General features: G+C 44.3%; 1 protein-coding gene across 1 annotated transcript; it reads left to right on the forward strand.

The window, feature by feature from the left end:
* The first annotated feature begins 14,126 nt into the window (after nt 1-14,126).
* Nucleotides 14,127-20,741, forward strand: RGS4 (regulator of G protein signaling 4). The gene is made up of 5 exons (XM_084767299.1): nt 14,127-14,301; nt 16,564-16,668; nt 17,058-17,119; nt 17,727-17,893; nt 18,307-20,741. Exons 1-5 carry the CDS (start codon nt 14,258-14,260, stop codon nt 18,544-18,546), a joined length of 618 nt encoding a protein of 205 aa, XP_084623425.1. The 5' UTR covers nt 14,127-14,257; the 3' UTR covers nt 18,547-20,741.
* The last annotated feature ends 588 nt before the right edge of the window (nt 20,742-21,329 follow it).

Here is a 21,329-nt window from a genome sequence, read left to right on the forward strand (position 1 = left end):
CAAGCATTTTCTTTACTTTTCTGTTGCTATGATAAAATGCCATGACCAAAGAAACTTATGCACAAGAAAGAGTTTATTTGGGCTCACTGTTCCACAGGGATAAGAGTCTGTCGTCAATATGGGGATAGAGGGCAGCAGGCATGATGGCCAGGACAGGAAACTGAGAGCTCACACCCTCTCTCCCCTAAGCAGGAAGTGACATGAGGCTTTTTATTTTAAAGTCGGCCACCAGTGACACACTTGCTCCAGGGAGGCTACATCACCGAAACTTCCCAAACAGTGCTACAAACTAGAAACCAAATAGCAGAACATTTCTCATTCAAACGGTCACAGGGAGGGTGCTCTGTAGCATAAATTGCATCCCTCTGTATTTGTAGAAGGCAAGGAAGCTGAGCATTCAGCCTTCCCTAACCACCGCTGGGTGATGAGCTTGCTCCCCTAGCCACCCCCTGCCCCCATGCTTACAGGCAGCTCCCCAGAGAATGTTTGGGCAAAGCAGAGTCAGGTACCGGACACTGGAAGAGAACCTCACATACACAGTCAAAGGGAACCCAAAGACTCCTTTCACAGCCCAAATCATGGCTGCTTCAGCTTTTCCTCCTTTTCAGTTTTTAATACTCTTGGCGAGATATGTTGCTTAATAAACCTTGTTTTATACTGTGACATAGTCACCAGGAGCAGTGGCGGGGGGGGGGGGGGCAGGGGGGCTGTACCTTTTTTTATTCCACGGACCTTCCCTACTTCCTGGATCAGAAGGGGAGAAAAATGGAAATTAATGACAGTTAAAAGAAGAATGTGAGCAAAGTCTTCCCTAGCTTTCTCTGTGACCCATTAATCCTTGTGCTGTCAGACTTCCCCAGGCCTTCTGGCCTGTGATTGCTGGTAATGGAGCTTGGAGTCCAGGTAATGCGGTCAGAGCTTCTGCCATTTACGGCGTTCTGACCGCTTCGAGCATCCTTTAAAGGCAATCAACAGTCACAGAAGCTGTCGCTTCCTGTATTTCCTTCTATAGCCACCGAGGTTGATGCTTCTCCGCTGCGTGATACGACCTGAGGCGGGCTCTTATCTTCCTTTTCTTTCCCTTCTGAAATTCTCAGCAGGGCAGACCCTGCTTTTGGACAACCCAGCTCCAGACCCTCTGCTTGTATCTGCTTTTCAATAAAATGAAGAGAGAGGAAGCTGGATTGTCTTTCAAGTCTCTGTTCTGTCAGCTGTCAGTATGATTTCTTTTTAATATATTTTTTTAACTCCTTACCATTGAATTTGCTACTTAAAACATATATGCTACCCCACTTAGGAGAAATACCAAAATTACTTCCAAAACTTTAACACCAAATTTGGTCACTGAAACACAAACAGAATTCATGTGTGTCCCTTCTCCATGGAAGCTTCCAGTGTAATTTACTGTTTTCTCCTCTTCTGTCACGAATACCAGCAATATTTCAGACATGGCATTATAGCCAATGAGCAGCCATATTTAATAGAAAAGAACATGTAATATTAACAAGAAATAAGGCTGAGGGGTGTGTGTGTGTGTGTGTGTGTTTATGTATGTGTGTGTATGCTGCTGCAAACTTAGGTTATCCTCACTAAAACTAATCTAATTTCTGAGTCTTCCCATCTGTAAAGTGGAGTTATATAATAATTCACTCTTCACAGATTTATCCATTCATCTTCCCTTAGCTTGAGGCTGTTTGAGTGCAGCATGCATAGCAGCCACCTATAGGTACCTGAGAACACAATGGAATCAGCCTCTCCTCAGAAGTAAGTTCATAGGTAATGAAACCAGGCATGGTCGTTGGAATCAGAATGTATATTAGAAGTTTCTCAGTGTCCCTAAAGTGACTAATTCACATTGTTGAAATTAAAGATGTAGGCTCCTTTCAACTGGGTGCTCAGGAAACTCTCTCTACAGGAGCATTTGACTTTGAAGATTTGGTAGCCTTGAACTTGGAAAGCCAGAATGAAGGAGACATTTCTTCCTGGCAATTTTATCCTAGATAAAAATGACTTAGGTGTGGAGAATCATACACCATTGAGAGAGAAAATCAAATATTGTTGAGTGTTTGTGGAGTGACGGGAAATTAAATACCAGTGGTACTTGGATGCCATGGTCTTTGTTAGATTTGGATAGGAAATTTGATTTTTATTTTAAAGAAACATAGCATTAGTTTTCAGAAGCATGCTTTGGCTATGGTTTGAAAGAGAAAAAGTAACATGGAAGGCCAAGCGAGGGGGTAACAATCAGGATGCCATTTGAATAAATCATAATAAAAATTTAAAAAATAGGAAAGACCATTGATGACACTACCTCGTACTTCTCCAAAGACCAAAGACTAAATATTTTCACCTTTGGTGTAATATGGTCTGTGTTAAGACTACATAACTACGGTTCTATAGTGTGAAAGAAGGTGTGGGCCCAATAAATAAGTAGGGAAGTGAGTGGAGATGGTTATATTCCAATAAAGCCCTAAGCCCTTCTGGAGATAGTCTAGGAGGATAACATCTGTCTCTTTCCTTCCTTTTCTCGGTGTTCCATGGTGCTCTCTACCGGAAACTGATATTCTGGACAGTGACCTCATTTAAAGCCATATCATTCCTACTTAACAAATGAAGTGGTGATATCTGTTCCGTGGGACAGGCAAGGAAGGTTTAAACCATTGTGCATTATGGGATGGAGAGGAAGAACATGGTGAGGAACATTGTGGTGCAAGGGGCGGGGGTAGTTACGGTAATAAAGAGCCCTGAGGGTGGAGTCTCTTCGAGAGAGGGAAATTATTGCAATTTGGGCATGGTGAGTTTGATGTGAAAGGCAAATGAGATAATGTAGGAAAAAGTGCTTCACACCCTGTGAAGTGTTTTAGAAATGGATGGGCTATTTTGAGAGGAAATGGCTAAGGCCACTTCGTGACTCACCGTATGCCCATCAACACTCCGGCAAAAACAATCAGGATAGCCCTGTCATATTTTAGGTTAGCCTTGTGCTATTATAATGTTCCCACTGCTATTATTTTCTTTGAAACAAGGGGTGGCTGATCCTATAGCTTGGTATAAGCGAATTAAGTTAGACAGGAGCCTGGGCAGACCTGAGCGAGGCAAAGCTGTCTCCACGCAGGGCTTGGACCAACTCTGGGGAGGATAACGTGGAGGATGTGTTTTTCTCAAATGAACCAAGTATAAGAGACTACTAAAAAGAAAGAGTGTAAAGCACTTGAGAAGGAATGGCGACAAGTTATAGAAATGGCCCCAGGATGCACTACCCTGAGGTAGCATTGGCTAAGAAACTAGACTGTTGTTTCATAGGAACTTAGGAAGGTTTTGAAGCTGAGTATGAAAAGTAGGTGCTATGGAGTGGGGTACTAAGCCCTGAAGCAAAGGGGAGAATTCTGTAAGCCCCCCTCAGATTGGTTCTTTTCCTTCAGCTCTGATTTCAGTGTTTCTTTATCTGATGCTGATGGCGGTCCTAAATGGCTCACACCTTTAATCCCAGCACTTGGGAGGCAGAGGCAGGCGGATCGCTGTGAGTTCGAGGCCAGCCTGGTCTACAAAGTGAGTCCAGGACAGCCAAGGCTACACAGAGAAACCCTGTCTCAATAACCCCCCCCCCCCTAAAAAAGAGTTTTTATCCAGGAGAATTTATCTACTGGCAGCAAGTACCACGTGGAGTTGTGTCTGCTCTCTGATCTTACTTTGATTTTGTGGTTGCTATCTCAGCGTCACTGGAAGCCAGAGGGCTCAGCTCGATACATTCATGGCAAAGTGGGAAAGTTAATTCACTGCCGTAGGTGAGATAGAGTCCTTCATCCTGCCTGTCTGAGAGGAAACAGAGATGCGGTAGATACCCAGCTGCTATCATGACAGATGCACACCGCAGGAGACAGGGATGAGTTTTGACATCCACTAGGGTTACCAGCCTGGCCTCTGAAATACACAGGCCAGCCACAGCCTTGCGCTATGTTTTTCTTAGCCATGTAACTGATAGGGCAAGCTATTGGCTTCATTGTGTCTCTGCCTCTGCTTTGAAGTGGGAGAACAACTGTTCTATTTTGAATAATAGGTCCCACCAAAGACTCCTATATGGAAGACTTAGCTACCCGATGTGGTGTCACTGTGGTGTGATTAGATCACTGGGATCTGAGTGTCATTTCATGGTGACTTCATTCCTAAGTGGAAAATTAGCAAGTGAGGTCCTACTTGAAGAAAGTTGGTCTGTATGGCATATGGTGTTTTTGAACCCTTCCCCCTCTGTTCTCTTTGTTCATGGTGACTCTGGGGCGAGCAGCTTGCTCCTCACAGTGATTCCACTTTCCCATAGGACTGAAAGCAATGGAACCAAATAATCATGGTTGAACCCGCTATGCCTATAAGTAGATCTCCTTTTAAGTTCCTTATCTCAGGAGATTTGTCTCAGTAGTGGGGAGTAAACAAACACATCTTGATGCCTACGTGGAAGTTAGCTTAAAAGTCAACACTTTGCCAAATTTGAAACATGAGTTGCAAGAAGCAGCAGGGCAGTATGAAGGGAGGGCCCTAGAGGAGGGGGCCAAAGTTGGAAATGTCAGAACTTAGTGTGTTTGTCAGGGGTAGAATGAAGAGTGCATCCAGATTCAGTATTCAATAAAATGTAAATATATATAAATGTATATATATACATATATATGTATATATAAATGTATATATATGTATATATATATATGTATATATATATATGTATATATGATCGAAGAAAATCCAGAACCCAGAAATGATGGAGAAAATAAGAGACAGCATCACAAAGCCATTGAAAAGCCAGGGTGTGGCTTTTCTGCTTATAGCATTAAGTCTGTTTGAAAACACAGTAGGACAGTGGTCCCCTAATCCCAAGGGAATGTGTCCCAAGGTGCCCAGCGGATTCCTGAGATGATGGCTGTTACCAAACCCAGGTTCTACAGCATGTACGCCTATATGCCCTGCAGCTGCCACAGAGAAGCAGAATTGGTCTGTTCCTCCACGTCTTATGTCCTGCTGCGCCCTTTCAACACCACTATTGAACTTAGGAACTGTTATTAGCTAAAATAAAGCTTACTTGAATATAAGCACGGAGGTTCTATGCCAGTCTATCTTGAAAACTGAAAGGGTCACTGACTAATGGGTGGTTAGTGTGTATGTCCTAGGCACGCTGTACAAAGAAAGGGACGAATGTCCCAACCAAGATCAGAAGGGACGGCAAGAGACTGTATTGTGCTACTCAGAACAGTGTGCAATCTAAAATGTATGAACTGTTTATGTCTGCAGTTTTCCATCTAACATTTCCAAGCCAGAGCTGGCCAAGAGGTGATTGAAACCATGGAATGTAAAGCATGCGTCAAAGGAGGATCATCATGGTGATGCACATCCATCCTTACCGGGGGAGCTGCTTGAATTGAATCCATCAGCCAGAGCAGGCTCAGCACGGGCTTTGTCACTGAGCTGCATCCCAGGGGCCTCCTTTGCTTCTTTTGAAGTGCTAGCTATTCTCTTTGGGGCTGTCCCACTTCTTGCAGAGTTACTCCACAGATCTCTAAGACTAGCATCTGAAGTCAGCTTGCTTTTGTCTTTTAAGCTAAGTTGGGCATTTAGTGTACCATCTATTTGTGCACTATGAAACTTAGGAACTTTGACTTTGGCTTCAAAAAAAAAAGTACTACTTTTTTGGGAGCAGAGATTCCAGAGGCAGGCATCTTTGAAAATTTGACAACTCCCAAATCCCCCTACCCAGGAGGAAGGGACACACTACCTCAAGTGGCACCACTGACGCTAAAAATGCTCTAAGCTGGTCATTGTTGAGAAATTACTGAAAGTCAGCATTGTACAAAAAGAGGCTAAAGGTGTAGGAAAACTTCATTATGGTGTGGAGATGTTCAGACCTGGATGTATAAGTCAAGGCACAATACCCCAAATGAAAAGTTGACTTTTAACTAGAAGGTTGAGGGTAGAGCTTTAGGACAATCCACAAGCTTAAAAAGTCTGGCAATGCTTCGGAAGCGCGTGAAGAGCCAAGTGCGTGCACTTTGCTCATGGGCCCGTTCTTTCTCCTTTCCCTCTTTTTATCATCTGTCCTTGTAACTTGAAGGGACTCTGGGTCTCTGAGTAGCCCAGCCTGGCAAACGTACATGGCTCTGGCAGGCCTTACTGTTCTCCCCCATTCCCTCTGTCTTACAGAACAAAAACAACAACAACAAACAGACAAACAAAAAAAGAAAAACAAAAGGGAAAAGGGCAAAAACAAAAAAAACAACAAACATTCGTAAAGCCCACCAAGGTCTATTCATTTATTTGGCCACTTCCTTTTCCTGAGGATGAATGCCAAGGTCCAGCTATCAAAGCATTGAGGTCCAGCAATCAAAAGCTCCCTTTGGCTCACCTAATCAACCTGCTCAATTAAAATTAAACACCTCACCCTAACATGTGGTTTCCTCCCCTACCTCTACTTTTCATGATTTATTTTTAATTTATATACTCATTTTACATCCCTTCCCTTCTCTCCACCTGACCTCTCCCTCCCACCCTTTCTCCTCTATGACCCCCTCCTTGTCTTTAGAAAATGATAGCCCCTCCCCCACCGACCAACCCACCCCCAGCACATGAAGTTGCACCAGGACTGAGCTCATCCTCATCCACTAAGGCTAAGCAAGACAGCTCCGTTAGGGTGAAGTAAGTGGTCAAAAGCCGACAACAGAGTCCATGTCACTGACAACACCCACTCAACTTACTAGGGGACTCACATGAAGATCAAACTGCCCACCAGTTACATATGTGTAGGGAGCCTAGGTCCAGTCCATGCACGCTTTTTAGTTAGCGCTTCTGGCTCTGTAAGCCCCCAGGGGTCCACTGGTTTTCTTACAACATTCCTATCCCATGGGAATCCTTCTTCCTTCTTCCCTCCCACTCTTCCACCAGACTCCTGGAGCTCTGCCTAATGCTTGCCTGGGAGTCTCAGCATCTGATTTGATCAGCTCCTGAGTGGGGCCTCTCAGAGAAGAGGCTCCTGTCTGTAAACACAGCATAGTATCATTAATGGTGTCAGGGGTTGGCTGTCTCCCATGGGGTGGATCTCAGGGTGGGCCAGGCGTTGGTTGGTCATTCCCTCAGCCTCTCTCTCTCTCTTTTTCTTTGCACATCTTGTAGGCAGGGTAAATTTTAGAAGGTTTTGTAGGTGGGCTGGTGTTCCCCTCCCATCTTTGTAGGTCCTGTCTGCTGGAAGGTGGCCTCTTCAGTCTCACCATTGTAGGTCCTGTCTGCTGGAAGGTGGCCTCTTTAGTCTCACGTCCCCCACTTCTAGGAGGCTCAGATAGAGACATCCAAAGATCCTCCCTGTAATCTCCTGTTTGTCTCAGTGATGCCCCCACATTTAGTGTTCCTCCGTTTACTTTTATAAACCGCCATTTTCCTGTGTACCACGTCTGTCTGCCTCCTCTCTAACCAGAGGCAATCCTTTGTCCCTTCTGAGACAAATACCACTCTTTCCTCTCTCTTATTGCCTTCCCCTTCTCCCTCATCCTCTTTCTCCTGTTTTTGTCTCTTATTCCTTGACTTTTGTTCCTCTGGAGTAAATGAATCTTCTTTGTGCTGAGAACTTGGTCTTGGCGGTTCTGGGCCTCCCTGGATCAAGACCTGGTGAGCTGTTTCCTGGTTTTCTCTCAGCTGTTTCTCCACGGTACGGTACAACCACTCCTGGGCTATTCCTCATTCAGGATTTTGACCAAATCAAACTTTTATCACATATTCCAGGGTGGCTTTGAACCAGCTTTGTAATCAAGAATGACCGTGAGAACAAGAGCTCCCAGAGAGAAGCTGTTTCTGTTCCATTTTTTTTTTTAAATTCTGGATTTAAATTTTCTTTGTTCTGTTCCCACAAAAAGTCCATGACACTGCTTCCACATTGTGACATTTTATTTGGAACAACCTAAATCTGTGTTCTCAGGCCCATGATCACTTAAATTTTGCTCCTAGGTAAACCTGGGTCTCTTTCAATCACAGCCTCGAGCATCTAATCCTCTTTCCTCTACCTCCCAAGTGTTGTGTCACCAAACCCAGGCCTTCCTGGTTGAATTTCTTCCTGGCACTCTACCAACTGAGCTACAATCCCCAGCCCCAGCCACATCTCAAAATATAAACCCTCAGAGTCAAAACAAGGACAGTAGCTGAGACTGTACAACAGAGTGTGGGGATCTTGTAATGCGTGGTGTGAGTGATACCAAGACTCGGTTCATAGGGTGGAAGGACAGATGGCAAGTGGGACCGGGGTCAAATTAGGAAAATATCATGCTCAGGTGTTAAAATGTTAATATACAGACAAGCAGAAATACAGGGCGCAGGGGAAAGTGAAGCTCATGAAGGTGACCCTGCAGCGCCACCATCCCCGAGCCAATCTAGGGAGGAATTAGAATTTGGATCTAGGTCTGCCCCCCACGTTAAAGCACTTAGCGTGACATACTGTCTCTTTCCACCTGCACAATGCAAATCAACTCTTATGAAATTGCTGTTCTATCTTGGGCTAAGCTCTTTAGAAGAAAGATACGAATCTTTGGAATAACATAGATTTGGTTTTTCCTTCACTGCTTGGAAAAGAACGGCTTTGTTCCTACAGCTTGTTGAGTGTTACTGTCCTTCCAGAATGAACCCCTGCTCTTGTCAAGTGTCAGGGCCAGAGTCCCTGGTTTATTGCATGTGGTTGCAGAATCAGACGTGTTTCCCAAAAGCCACATATCCTGGGAAAGTCCCTGTGTCTCTTCCGGGCATGCAGCACGCTCCAGCCCGGTCTGTTTGCTTTTTAACCTTAAAAACTAATAATCATGAACTCTCACTGATGTCAAGGCAACTGTAGGAGACAATAAAGAGAAAAGGGGCTTTCTCACAGCTTAGAGGAAATTGTAATCTGAGACAGTGCAAATATAGCCTAGGGCTGAGTTCTGCCTCACATCCTGCCCAGGAGGAGCAGCAGGCTCCCTTTTAGAATCTGATGGAAATAAAATTCAAACAGACCTGACACAGTGGCTTATATCCTTGTGTTAGATCACAGCTACTTAAGAAACACTTTCTTTTGCTCACCAGGAACAAAGTCTGGGGGATTTCAGACCTTACCAGCACGCCGCACATAGCTCACACCCCACCGTGTGATTTCCGGGAACTTCTCATCCACAGTTCCTCCCAGGTGAGCAGCAGCCCAAGGCATGAGGAGCTCTTTTCTGCGCATGGCTCTGTTTGACACCCACACCCTGGCTGGAGACTACAGTCACCATCACTTTCAGTGCAGGCTATTTCAATGTTGCTTCTCTCCCATGCAATGTTACTATGGCTCCCAAATTCTCTCTTGAACACTAATCTGATCAGCTTAAGAACTTTGACAAGCTCAGATGCTCATCAAGTTGATCAAATCGTGGTCCTCAGAGTAATCCCAGAAACAATCAGCCAAACCCTTGGATTCGCAGAGTGTTCCAGGAAGATGTTTCTTGGCATCCTATTGGTCCCCCAAATCAACCTCAATGGCCTTTAAGACTACCTTCCTGAAAAAAAGGTCCCAAGAAGCCTCATTTTCCTGTGTTTCTCTCCCAAAGAGACCACCATGATGATGATGATGACACTGGAAGAAATGATGACATTTAAAGAGACATCTGTGCCCATCCCTTTGAGACAATGGGCCCCAAGAATTCAGAATTCCACCCCAGGAATGTCATGTTAGATAGAAGAAAAACAAGCCTGAAGCCTCGTGTCAGCCAGAGGCGGGGTTTGTCTCCCAGGAAGAAATTTCACACAATGCTGATACTTTGTCGAACAGGACAGACTAGAGCTGAGACAATGGCTTGGCAGGACCACACCTTGACCGAGGTTGTCATGGACCTCATGACAGGACTCGACACAGCCTCGAAGGGGTCAGTGGATTTCTTTACCTGCTCTTCTTTCCAATGTGGTGGCACCGAATGGCTCTTTCTCTGCCTTTCACTATTCTCGTCTGCGTGTGCCCTGAGGAGAGGCAGCTGGGCCTAGCTTGTTAGGGCTCCTAAGGCCCAGGCTCTGACCCTAAGAGTTCCGTCACTCTCTCGAATCCACAAACAGCTCACTTTCCTTCATCATACAGGGATATGGTGTCAAAGAGCTCCATGCCTGAGCCCTGGTGTCAGATGGCCGCAACTGCTCGCCATCTCTTCCACTCAGATACGAAATCATAGGAAAGTTACTCAAATCCTCCATGAGGAACCCCAGAGGATGTTCTATCAGACAAAGTGAAACAACTGTTACAGACTGCTCAAAACACTGTCTTGTACAATTAAGGATGAAAGCATTAGTAATTATTACTGTGCCCTGTATTGCAATGGCCTTGTCTCCTCTGTGCAGTACCCGTCCTCTCTCCATCCCTTACCCCATCTCTTTTGTGAAAAACATTCCAAATTCCAAAGGTTACCCTTGTTCAGTATCTTCCAGAGCGTTTCCACAGTCATGTAGATACTGAACAAGTTTGTAATAACTGCACTTAACCTGAAATTTCCCGGTGATTCACGCTTCTTCCTCATTATCGGTGAGCTGCTGAGAGGCACAAACCATTTCTGATTCCTATTTAAACCACCAGGGCCTCACAGAATCCTTGCTCCAGTGCCTAATAAATACTAATTTCAGAAATAAGCCTCCATTTTTGCACTGTAGAAACTAATGGCTTGGCATTCGAACTGCTAACAAATCCTCCTGCCTCCACAACTCAACCCTTCCTCCCACGGCGGCCAGCAGCCCGCATGATCAGATCCTCTTTGTGTTCTGTGAGAGTCTAGCTTCCTGAGTACAACTCCGAAGCCCTGCAATGCGCCTCTTCCACCTGCACCTCCATTCCTAGCCACTGCCTCCCCGTTCTCTGTTCCCTAGCGCACCACCCCTCACCTCACCTTTGCTCTTCCTAAGCTTAAGTAAAAAAGTACGTTCACTTCTACACTACTATTTTCTAGGCTTTACCACCACTTTGGCTAAAAAGCCCTTTGCTGGCTGGGCATGGTGGTACACACCTTTAATCCCAGCACTTGGGAGGCAGAAGCAAGCAGATCTTCATGAGTTCGAGGCCAGCCTGGTCTACAAAGTGAGTCCAGGACAGCCAGCGCTCCATAGAGAAACTCTGTCTCAAAAAAAAAAAACCAAAAAAACAAAAACAAAAAACAAAAAACAAACAAACAAACAAAAAGCTCTTTGCCATCCAGTTGGCTTCTGTCACATCCTCTGTTTATTTTCTTCCTGGCGTGGGTCAAACCCTTTAAAATCCCCTGTCTTGGATTATTTTCAATGATTTTCTGAGTCTATCCATTGGATTGAAAGCTCCACTAATTGGAATGCTGTGCTGTTACTCAGAAGGTATGTCTTAAGGGAACACATACAAAATAGACCTTTGGGGAACAAAATCCATCCACACAAGAATCACTCCAGAATGATAAATGATGAGATGATAGGATTTGATGCTTTGTGCCTATCAGAAAGGGGAGGCGTGCCACTATCAGGGTATCATGATGCACTAGTCTCCCCGCCTAAACACAAGCAGCAAGTTCCATAGTAAAAAAAAAAAGGAAGTTTCTCAAATACTCTGTGAAAGTATTAAAACTATTAGAAAAACAAGAAAAAAGAGCCAAAGAAATGAATGATATACCTAGACAAAGTAAAGAGTTAACAAACTGGTTTTCTTAGAGAAGCAGTCAGGGAATCTACTGTAGCTACTGCTTGCATGGAATAGAGGAATCCAGACAGAGGGACAGAGAGAGAGAGAGACAGAGAGATAGACAGAGAGAGACAGAGACAGAGACACACACAGAGAGACAGAGAGACAAAGAGAGAGAGACAGAGACAGAGAGAGACAGAGACAGAGACAGAGACAGAGACAGAGAAACAGAGAGAAGGAGAGAGAGAGACAGACAGACACAGAGAGAGAGAGAGACAGAGAGACACAGGAATCTTTGAAGGAAATGTATAAAAATTAATACTGAGCTTTATTATCTGCTATGTATATTCTGACATTAAGAAATATTTGCAGAGCACTTTGTAGTTTAGAAATATCCCTGTATACACAGTGTATCTCATTTGATAAGACGGTCGAATGTCGGGCAGCTCAGTGGACAGTCTACATAACCCAGTGTCGTGAAGCCTGCATCCGCGCCCTGTCCTGTGAACAGGAAACTGTGAGTAGAGTTGCTTTTCTACTCTGGGATTCTGTTTATCTTTTGATGAAATGAAGGTGTTAGTCTGGGTGGTTTTTAAAATCCATTTCGCTTGTTTATCACGGTGAGTTATGCTTACGTGACTAATGTCACACTTGTTCTAGATCTGAGGTAAAGTGTTCTTATTTTGGAATTTTTAAAAAAGAATCACTACATCCTTTTGAGTCTTCCACTGATGTTCCTGAAATGAAATTGTCTGAGAAATCCCTCTCGTAGACTCTCAGGTAAGCAAAGAGTTCTCTAATTCACTGGGGAATAACAATCTCTCCCTTTAATTTGATCTCTTTTAATGTAATTTCTGTCTCTGGTCCAAGGTCTCTCTCTCGCTTCATCTTGCACTGTGGTCCCTCCCACACCACCACCAAGGACAGCCAACAACCTTCCTATGTTTCGTGTGTTACAACTCAAGGAGAGGTTTTCAGTGGCCAATTTAAAAGTGCTTCTCAGTCTTTATGGGAGGAAAGATGGGGCCTTTCCTTATGCTGACATACCAATTCCCTTCCTTTACTTTTGTTTGCCATCTCCTTACTGTGCCAGGCAAGCGAGCCGTGCATGGAGGGGTCTGGATAAAGGGCATGGGATGTTTGGGGCCACAGCCAGAGCACAGCAGAACATTACACATGTCTATAACCCTGTCTATATTCTTGGTACCTTTGACAGAAACCCATCAAATGACATATTTCTTTCTTTGTGCAAATCACCTGATATCTTTAAAAAAAAAAATAATAACACTTGCTTTCAGCCAAACAGACTGAAAAGCAGTGGTGTCTTTGTGTGTAAATTCCAGGTCACTGGGCTATGACCCGGGCACCGGTGTGATTTTAAGATGAAAGCTGTTATGATCAGCCATTGAAATAAATTTCTTCCTTCCCAGTCACGTTTCTCCAGTGTGAAAAACGGTCCCTTTGTAGTTTGTATCTGGGTATTTTAACCATGATCACAAGATGTGAAATATTTGCATGAGCTTGAAGAATTCAATGTGTGGTGTTGAATGTGAAAGGTGCTCAGAAGTGCAGATGCACCAGCGGGACGGATACTCTTCCACCGTTTCCACAGCCTGTTAATATGCAAAACAAACTACACAGCTTTCTGCCTGCTGGGTTGCCTTCTTTCTCCTTTTATTTATTTGTTGAATAGTAAAGACTTAGAATTACGTAAGATATAAACCCAGCTTCGGTGAAAGTGGTGTCTTATGTGTTTATTTGCCTCCTGCTTTGATCTTAAGCTGTGGTTTTGAGCTCTTCAGGAGTCGAACTTCTTCAGGAGAGAACGGCACAGCTAGCCTGAATTTTGTTCTCAGTAACATATTTCAGAATGTCTCAAAGTCAGGTTGATTACAGACATAGCGGCTTTATCTTCCTCCGTTGGCTGGTTTGGCTATGCTGCCGGGCATATAGCTTTCTGCCGTCCACATCCCTCTGTGCCTACCGAGCAGGCAGGCTACTTCCACAAATCACTGACTAGAGACCACGATCTTAGTACCAGCTCTGCCTTAGACTACACAGAAGATATATCTAGTCCAAAGGGGAAAACATAGTCAGAGTCAGCCGCAAAATAAGCTGAAGAATTCTTGCCTGTTCCTTTTTTTCCGGCAGGCAACTAACTTCCTTGGGCATTGATTTTTACAAGCCAATGAATAATTCCCATATTTTTTTCAGCACGGTGGATTTTATATTCCCCTTCCTGCAAATCCAGAACTTCACAAGTTGGTAGAAACGTTAAGGAAAACCTCATTTTCTATATGCCTACTTTGCAAATGGCTTTTCTCCGCTGGGTCCCTTCACATCCCTGATGCGTCAGTGCTTTCTTCCTCACCGGTTCTAGGGGCTGGAGAGGCAGAGCGCCCCAACGGAGCTGATCCTGCAGACCTGCCATCTGATTGGCTGCCGGGCGCGTGGCTGGGCTATAAAAGAGACCCCTACAGGCTTGCGAGCCAGTGGCTCAGAGGATTCTGACAGCTTCTTTGCTGAACAGAAGCAACTGTGCTCAAAATAGAAACCACCACTCCTTCCGCCGCCTTTCTCTCCGCGCTGCGAATCCCACAGTTAAACAAGATGTGCAAAGGACTTGCAGGTCTGCCGGCTTCCTGCCTGAGGAGGTAAGATGGGGTTTCTGTTATGGGACAGCCTAAAGTTTTGCATAGACTTTCTCAGTGACTTGCTAGCTTTGCTTAGGAAGTTTTCTGGGATTATATACAATCTGCTCCAGGAAGCCCCGGTAGGTAGCTTCTCTCTAGTACTAGCCAGGCACTTTGACTTAGGAAGCAGGCTTCTCAAATGTGTGTTTTACTTCTCATGGCTTTTGTTTTTAGACTGGTTCTAACTTTTAAGCGGGACCTTTTAGTCAAGCTATTTGGACACAAGGTTTTGGCGATGGGTGCACCCGTATTCCTTCAGTGACTGTTGCCCCTCTTTGAACATTCCTGAGCACCCAGAACCAGGGCTCCCTCCCTGATCCTACACTTGTTCTTGTGGGGGGAGGGGAGAACCCTCAGAAGGAAGTTTGAAAACATTGTCAGAATGCATTCTGTGGCATTCTGCAGTACCCTCCACTCTACCTTTGTTGTAAACAAAGGTGAGAATAAAAGAGTCTTTTCCAAACTAGGTCTCTCCCATCTCTCTGCCTCACCTCCAGGTGCTGAAGTGAGATGTGGCTGAGAAATAAACGCTGATAGGAACATACCAGCTTAAGGTTTTAGAGGCATCCGTGTTATCTTTGGATTCTTTTTTGAAGGGTATAAATGAATAATTTCATAGAGTACTTATATAGTAACTGGTGCATGAGAAATCACAAGGTTAGTGTGTGTTACATGATTTCCTCTTAAAATCAAAAGTCAGAAGTCATCTGTAGGTCTACCAGGCGTGTCCCCCCCCCTCCATCCTTGGAAATGTATATCATGTTAAACTTCTATTTAGAAATAATTCTGAGAAGGATCGCATTTGTGTGTTATTGAGTCTGCCCTCAAAGAGTTAATAAGCTCTCATCTTCAGGGACAGGGTCTCCAGAGAGTCTTATCTGCTCAAGGGTACACAGTTGGGGACAGGAAAGAAAGGACCATGTATGTACCCAGGTTACCTGTCTCCAGTGACTTCTGAAGTCACCTTGTTTTCATTTTTATGCTTCTGTTACGTTACAATATGCTTGCCAAGGATGCATGCAGCTCTTTGTAGCTGTCTGTGGGTTAGTCAGTAGCTGGCCAGAGGCAGGCACAAGGAGATAGGAAGTCATTTTTCTTTGGGCTGGATTACAATGTATCCATAGCATCACTTTAGGACTGTCACAGCTCTGGTGTTTTGTTTTTTCTTGCTGTCACTGGGGAGGACTTTGTCACTAGTCACCAGCTGGGGAAAAAGAGAAAGGAGACAGTCTTGTAAGAGATGGAAAAATACCACTTAAAGGGCAGCCCAAGAACATCACTGAGATTCGGACATTCTGAGAGAGTCCACTGATAAGCGACCAGTATGTAGCCATCCATCCTAAAATGCCAAATGCCACTGTGCACGGCCCTTCTTCTTTAACCCTTTCAGGCATGTGATTCTTTGTTGCTTTGGAAACACAATTTTTTCTTAAACTCTTTCTTGGCTTCTATAGTAAAAGAGATAACCGTAATAAAAAAAATCTATCAAGAAAGAATGAGGAAGTTGAGCTGGAAGTTATGCAGGCAGAATCTCTGCTATACCCTAGGTGGCCTATTAAATGGTGGCAGAAGACTGGGAGCTGCTCTAATTAAATAATTACGTGATTTCTCACCTCAGCGATGACTCTGTGTTGCTTCTTCTATCCCAAAGTTTCAGACGCCCTTTTTAGTCTGATCTCCCTGTATTGTAGGTTTGGCTGTTGTTGTTGTTGTTGTTGTTGTTGCAGCTTTAGCTACAGATTGTCTAGGAACAAGCCAGCTGGGGCTCAGCTTTCAGCCTGAGCATTTGTGCCATTCACTTTTTCTGCTCCTCTCTACAGGGCTACACATCCAAGCTTATATAGTCCGTGTACACAGACAGACACACACACACACACACACACACACACACACACTCAAGGCTGACTGTACTTGCTTCTACTTTATTGAATGCTTCCATTGCTTGCTGTGGGAAAACAGCACTCAGCTTCCAGAAGGTGTCCTACAAGGAGAAGGTGTCATGTTTCTGGCAGATACTGCATACATTTCAAAAGAGCAGCCACTTATTAGCATGGTTTCCCCAAAGATTCCAAAGGTCACAGGCAACAACAAAGGAGTCTTTTCCTGGAGCTCAGGCCACTGTTGCTTCTGACCCACACAGCAGTCAGGGGCCCTCAAGCACCCACATGTCTGTCTTTTAAAGAAATACATTTCTCACATCAATTCTTGTCTTCTTCCTTGCAGTGCAAAGGATATGAAACACCGGCTGGGGTTCCTGCTGCAGAAATCTGACTCCTGTGAACACAGTTCTTCACACAGCAAGAAGGACAAAGTTGTTACTTGCCAGAGGTAAGAGAAATGGCTTTGGTGACGAGCTGTTAAGTGTCAGCTATCCGATGATAGGGATGTCACGTGAGAAGAGGGAAGACAGGCCCTGAGTTGAACAGACTTGGCCTCCATTTCTAAGAATAACCTGAGATTAATAACAAGATCTTAACACACACACACACACACACACACACACACACACACACACACACACACGGCAGGGAAGAGACAGACAGGAAGGCAGACAGAGATTCCATTTTATGGCAATCATAATTGGAATTTAAATCTCTACATATTTCATAAAAAGTATCCTAATAGACAATATATTATATCTTACCTTAATTTTTTGTTTGTTTGTTTGCTTTAATTCTATGCTATGTGTTCAAATCATTCTTTTGTAATATCTCCAGGGTGAGCCAAGAAGAAGTAAAGAAATGGGCTGAATCGCTGGAAAACCTGATTAACCATGAATGTAAGTAGCCATAGTTCTTTCTTTCTGTCTTTTCTCCATCAAAACACACACACACACACACACACACACACACACTGAGGAAAACAGAATTCTGTGTAAGACAAACCATTTCCTAATATGTCAGTCTAAGGGGAACTGCACAGTTCCTCCTGACTTCCAGAATATGATACAAGCATTTTAGTTTTATAGCTGACGTGTTTTAGAACTATGAAACTCCATGGAAAGTTTATTCAGATACCATATTGATCATCAATAAGAAAACCATCCTTCTCCTTACATGGACAAAGTGACAAGAGGAAAGATTCACAGAATGAGATCTTCTAGCACAATGAACCCCAACTCTCATTTTAAAACCACCTTGGCAGTTGATAGCCAAGAAATATGATTTCATGAAAGATGACTCAGTCATGAGTAGACAGCACCAGAAAAAAACTGGGGTCTTCTATATGTCAGCCATAAATTTGGGCTAGCTGACTCTCAAAGAGGGAAGGAACAGGCAGTTTCTTGAATGCATACATGCATTCCTAAGTGCCATGGCCTTATTCGGAGTGTTCCATCTAGCCAGTCAGCCTGTGTGCTGACTGTGGCTCTTTGTCCTCTGTCACAGGTGGACTGGCAGCTTTCAAAGCTTTCCTGAAGTCAGAGTACAGTGAGGAGAACATTGACTTCTGGATCAGCTGTGAAGAGTACAAGAAAATCAAGTCACCTTCTAAACTGAGTCCCAAGGCCAAGAAGATCTACAATGAGTTCATCTCAGTGCAGGCAACAAAAGAGGTAAGTTTCCATGGCACAGAACTTTCTAGATCTTACTGAGGATTCCTAGGGGTGGCATTCAGTGTCGAGATTCTTTAGAGCCAATAGTTAAAGGAACAACGGAACAGGCTTGACAACCTTTCGAGTATGTCTATTAGGAAAAAAGTTAGTTTTGTCTATATGATATCAATGACGTTCATTAACAAACACAATCATAAATCTCCCCAATGTAAAAATAAAGAGAAATAAAGTGTTCTTCCCATGTAGAGGTAGTACAGACCTTTTTCTACGCTCACACATGCCAGGGAAGACTCAAATGTCCCGGGCTACACTCCCAGGGGGAAGGTTCCTAGCTACTTTTTGAATATAAGCCTGTAGCCTCCTCTCCTCAGCAGGGTTCTAGATCTAATGCAATCTTGGTCTTTGCACGTCAGGTGAACCTGGATTCTTGCACCAGGGAGGAGACAAGCCGGAACATGCTAGAGCCCACGATAACCTGTTTTGATGAAGCCCAGAAGAAGATTTTCAACCTGATGGAAAAGGATTCATACCGCCGTTTCCTCAAGTCTCGATTCTATCTTGACTTGGCCACTCCTTCCAGCTGTGGGGCAGAGAAGCAGAAAAGAGCCAAAAGTTCTGCAGACTGCGCTTCCCTAGTCCCTCAGTGTGCCTAATTTTTCACACAGAGGCAGAGAGCTGAAATGCCAAGACTCTATGCTCTGAAAAACCTGAGGCCAAATATTGATCTGTATTAAGCACCATTGCTTCATTTTCCTTGTAGTCTAGTGTCCGTGCTGCCTGCCGTGTGCGAGTCACTTCCATGTAAAAGTAGACTTAGTTGCAGTGTTGGGGTTTTTGTTGGGGTATGGCCCCATTTGTTTAAAAATTTCCCAAGTTTCCTTAAGGGTGTCATATGAGCAAGTCTCCAAATAATGGCCCTGTAGGTCTGGCTTTTCAGAGAGATTGCTGGCAGTCCTCCTGTTCTAACAGTTTGACCTCATGTTTGTTGGTTGGTATACGTCATGTGACATCACATGAACATGCAATGTCAGCCAGCAGCACTTCCTACATACAGGACTCTCGGTATTTAGGTGAGATTGACATGTGTGTATATGTATGCATACACATTCTGTACATATTGTATCTATTCAAGCATATGCGTGAATATGTATGAATATATATATATGTATGTATGTATGTATTCAGACATGCACACATATTTCTACAAGAAAAGGCAGGAAAGACCCCAGGTGCTCAAACTGGAGTGTGTACACATGCTTACACGCGTGTTCTGATTTCTGGTCCTTCATACTGTGTTTGAACAGGGCAAACTAAATTAACTGGCATGTAGGCTAAGAAAGGAACTCTACCTTATGGGGCAAGCATTCTGTAAAACCAGTGGGTCTTGGTGGAGAATAGTCAGGGCCTTCATGTTTAAGTACTAGTGGCCTCCACACCGAGCACTAAGTTAAGGGGTGAATACTCTGAAAAATTCTCTGTCTGACTGACATGGAACTGTCTTGCATCAGTGATCACTACTGGCACTTTTAAGTCCCTGTGCTGTTGGCCTTCCCTCTTTGCCTGGGTGCTCAGGGGCATACTGATTAGCAGTCAGGTTGGTCTGGAGCTGGGCGATGGGATGTTTGAGCTGATTGAAGGGATGCGGTCCAGACCTTGCCGGCTAGCCCTACCAGGGGCTACTGCCTAAGTGAGGCCAGAGGACCTAGAAATTACCCTATTTCTTTCCTCTCTTGATAAGGTGCTCTCTTAGTCCCGCCCCCCGAGAATGTCAGCTGTCTGACGAGCCTCCTTCATTCACGGTGGTTGGTTGTTCACTTTCAGAACCGTGGCCGTTGGCCATGGTCCTAAGCTACACTGCTTACGTTTGTAAAGCACCGTCAGAGGAAGGGTTATGCTTTAGAAGGAGGAAGGGAGCTCTCGCAGCCTGAAAAGCCCTCCTTGGTTTTCTGCTTTGAAGTAAGAGCATGCGCACCCCAAGCATCAAGGCTAGCAGAGACCAGTGAAAGGAGAGAGGAAAGAAAAAGAAAGAGAAAAGAGGAAGACAGGATATTAGTTGGTAGGACTACTGTTTGGGACTTTTCAAGGCACATGAAATACTTGAAAATTTCTCATTTGTGTTATTTATGATGTTGTTTTGTACAATGTTTTTATTGTCGTATTGTTTTATAAACGGAGGTACAGGATATTACCTGAACTACTAACGAATGCCCAGGAAGTAATTTTCTTCTCATTCTTCTAAAACTTCTGCCTTTGAGAGCACACACATACTCTTGCACACACTGTACCCATTGCTCCAGTTTAAGTTACATGCATGAGCACCGCTGTGGCTAGGAAGCCAGTGCGCTAGGCTGCCAAAGCAAGGTACTGGAGTTGTGTGAATCCAAGTCTCATCGTATCGAAGAAATCAGTTTTCTAACTGTACCCTTCTTGTCTCTCCGACAGTCTCACTTGTAATGTCCCCAGAGCGTCCCTTTAGTGTCCCCCACCCTGTTTTTTGTTATACACTGGTCTACGATCGTGTTTGTACAGGTCCTTGGTCTTGCCCTAATATTATCATGACTTTGAGATTGTGCTTGTACTCACAGACTGCTGTCTCACAAATTAGTTCTGGAAAGTCATTCTGAATGAGAAGTAAATTATTTTATGTAATACATCTTGAGTGTGCTTTCAATCGCATTTCCATCGCTCCTTGATATGGCGAGCCTGCCTGCTGCTGGTCCATGTGGAGAATACTCCTTCCATGTGCATGCCTGTTTCTATCATGTGCTTTATAGGCCTCAAAACGCTGATGCTTCCAATGAAACACACATAGCTTAATAACAAGACTAAATAAATGCTTCCTACCAAACAGTCTGCTTGGAAACACATTCATGATGCAGAGAGGCATGGTGTGAGAAGCAGCAGGGCATTGAATGCCTTTAGACAATGACTCACACTGAGTCTTTTATCCCTCCCCTGCCAACTCTGGGAAGGAAAGCAGAAACCCTGTTGTTTAGGCTCTGGGTTCTTTCATATTCTGACTGCTTCTGCTCAAGGCTCCCCTTCTCACCCCCACTCCAACCTCCAAGCCCCCCGCCCCCCACCCGACTACTCTAGGTTCAAAGAGAGCTAAGCAGCATCAGCGGTCTGTTTGCAGGTCTTCAATGGGCTTTAAACAAAACAAAATGTAACAACCAAAAAACCACACCAAACCACCACCACCAAGAACAACAATAACAAAAACCAACTGGGGTCTCACTCTGTAGTCCAGCTGGCTTGTAATCCAACTGGGAAGCCTACTTTGGGCTTAAATTCATGGTGATCCTCCTGTCTGAATCTCCCAAGTGTTGGGGTGACTGACACAACTGTCCTTTTCCACACTCATTAGCATTTAAGGGTAGGATTCCCCTTCTGAATAGCTATCTGCTTTCAATTATCTGTTTGGATGACTGGAGGG

Source organism: Acomys minous, assembly GCF_964271855.1.
Source record: "Acomys minous genome assembly, chromosome: 1".
In the NCBI taxonomy this organism is placed as follows: domain Eukaryota; kingdom Metazoa; phylum Chordata; class Mammalia; order Rodentia; family Muridae; genus Acomys; species Acomys minous.

Coding starts and splice junctions, on each gene's coding strand:
- RGS4 (XM_084767299.1), top strand. CDS start 14,258: ATGTGCAAAGGACTTGCAGGTCTGCCGGCTTCCTGCCTGAGGAG. Junction 16,669..17,057: donor AAAGTTGTTACTTGCCAGAG/GTAAGAGAAATG, acceptor TAATATCTCCAG/GGTGAGCCAAGAAGAAGTAA. Junction 17,120..17,726: donor AAACCTGATTAACCATGAAT/GTAAGTAGCCAT, acceptor CCTCTGTCACAG/GTGGACTGGCAGCTTTCAAA.